The following is a 1,497-nucleotide window of genomic DNA, read 5'->3' on the forward strand; positions in this document are numbered from 1 at the left end:
ATGTGTATGTGTATGTGTATGTGTATGTGTATGTGTGTGTGTGTGTGTGTGTGCGTGCGTGCGTGTGTGCGTGTGTGTGTGTGTGTGCGTACGTTCCTGTAATCTCAGCGTAGTTTTGCATATTACCTCGATGACGTAATAGAGTCACCGTGTAACGCACACAGGTATGAATTCTCGCTTCTATAGTAACATGGACGTCACTAACAATCAAATAATACAGTAACAGAGTTATGAAGACAGTGTTACGCGGTGGCATAATGGCGTGTGTTGTCCCGCCTCTGCTAGACGTCCCGTCAGTCTCCTCTCGTCACCATTCCCTCTCCGGACGCGCCACCTGCTCTCCACGGGCACGCGTGTACTGTTATGTATGCAGTGATTGCAATCAGAGCGTGCCTAGGTGAGTGTGAGGACCATTACTGGACAAAGCCCCACGATGTGTGTCTGTCCGCGTATACTGCCCCCGCGAGCGCGCGGTGCCTGCAAGGGTTTTGTACACCTGTGCGTGCGAGCGCGTGGTCGGCTGGTGGGGAGAGGGAGATAGAGATAGGAAGAGAGGGGGGAGAGAGAGAGAAAGATAGAGACAGGGAGAGAGGGGAAGGGATAGAGAGAGAGATAGAGATGGAGAGATGGGGAGAGAGAAAGAGAAAGAGATAGAGATGGGGAGAGAGAGGGGGAGGGAGAGAGAGAGGTACAGGGATAGAGAGAGAGAGGGGGAGGAGAGAGCGCGCGCGCGAGATAAAGAGAGAGGGAGAGAGGAGGGAGACAGAGAGAGGGTGCCAGAGAGAAGGAGATAGAAATAGAGAGAGAGAGAGAGAGAGAGAGAGAGCGAGAGAGAGAGAGGGAGAGAAAGAGAGAGGGATTTATATACATATATGTTTATTTATTTATTTAGAGAGAGAGAGAGAGAGAGAGAGAGAGAGAGAGCAGAGAGACGTAGACATGTACCAGTGACGGATTTAGTAAGCTCTGTGGATTGTCTCCTTCGTTAGACTAGTAACGTTTTCATAAACAGAAAGGATTCGCCTTATAATTGGGTTAGGTTCGGTCAGGTTGGATTTGACAACCAGCCATCCCGTCTGTTTTCAGTACAAGTACCGTTTGTACCCATAAATAAGCCACATGAGACGCTATACGTGTTGGAACGCCAGCGCGCGCCTATATGAAATACTAATAGCGTAGCTATACGATTTTTCGTTCGATCAGAGCAGTACTGTCTGCATTCTTGATCATTATTTCTAAATTAAATATTTTATGTTTTTTTTTGCGCTTAGATGCAGTAATTAACTTGAGAGTGAGAGAGTAAAAGCGCGCGAGCGAGGGTGATATATACAGATACTAACAACATGAAAAAGACGAGAATAGAAAAAATGGCGAGAAACTGAGAACTGGAGAATGAAAGAGAGAGCGACAAACACGTAGCAAGAAAGAGAGAAGGCGAGGGAGAGAGAAAACGAGAAAGAAAGGAAACGTACTGACACACACGCGCGCGCGCACACA

General features: G+C 47.8%; 1 protein-coding gene across 1 annotated transcript in view; it reads left to right on the forward strand.

Moving 5' to 3' along the window:
* LOC106815366 overlaps nucleotides 1-1,497 on the forward strand; it is a gene marked incomplete at its 3' end in the record, with an annotated part of 9,346 nt that overhangs the window by 5,897 nt on the left and 1,952 nt on the right. Inside the window, exon 2 of the mRNA XM_014819818.1 lies at nucleotides 667-710. Within this exon, the coding sequence (XP_014675304.1) occupies nucleotides 667-710 (44 nt within the window). The remainder of the gene's footprint in view (nucleotides 1-666; nucleotides 711-1,497) is intronic.

This window comes from Priapulus caudatus, unplaced genomic scaffold (genome assembly GCF_000485595.1).
Source record: "Priapulus caudatus unplaced genomic scaffold, Priapulus_caudatus-5.0.1 Scaffold1100, whole genome shotgun sequence".
Lineage (NCBI taxonomy): Eukaryota > Metazoa > Priapulida > Priapulimorpha > Priapulimorphida > Priapulidae > Priapulus > Priapulus caudatus.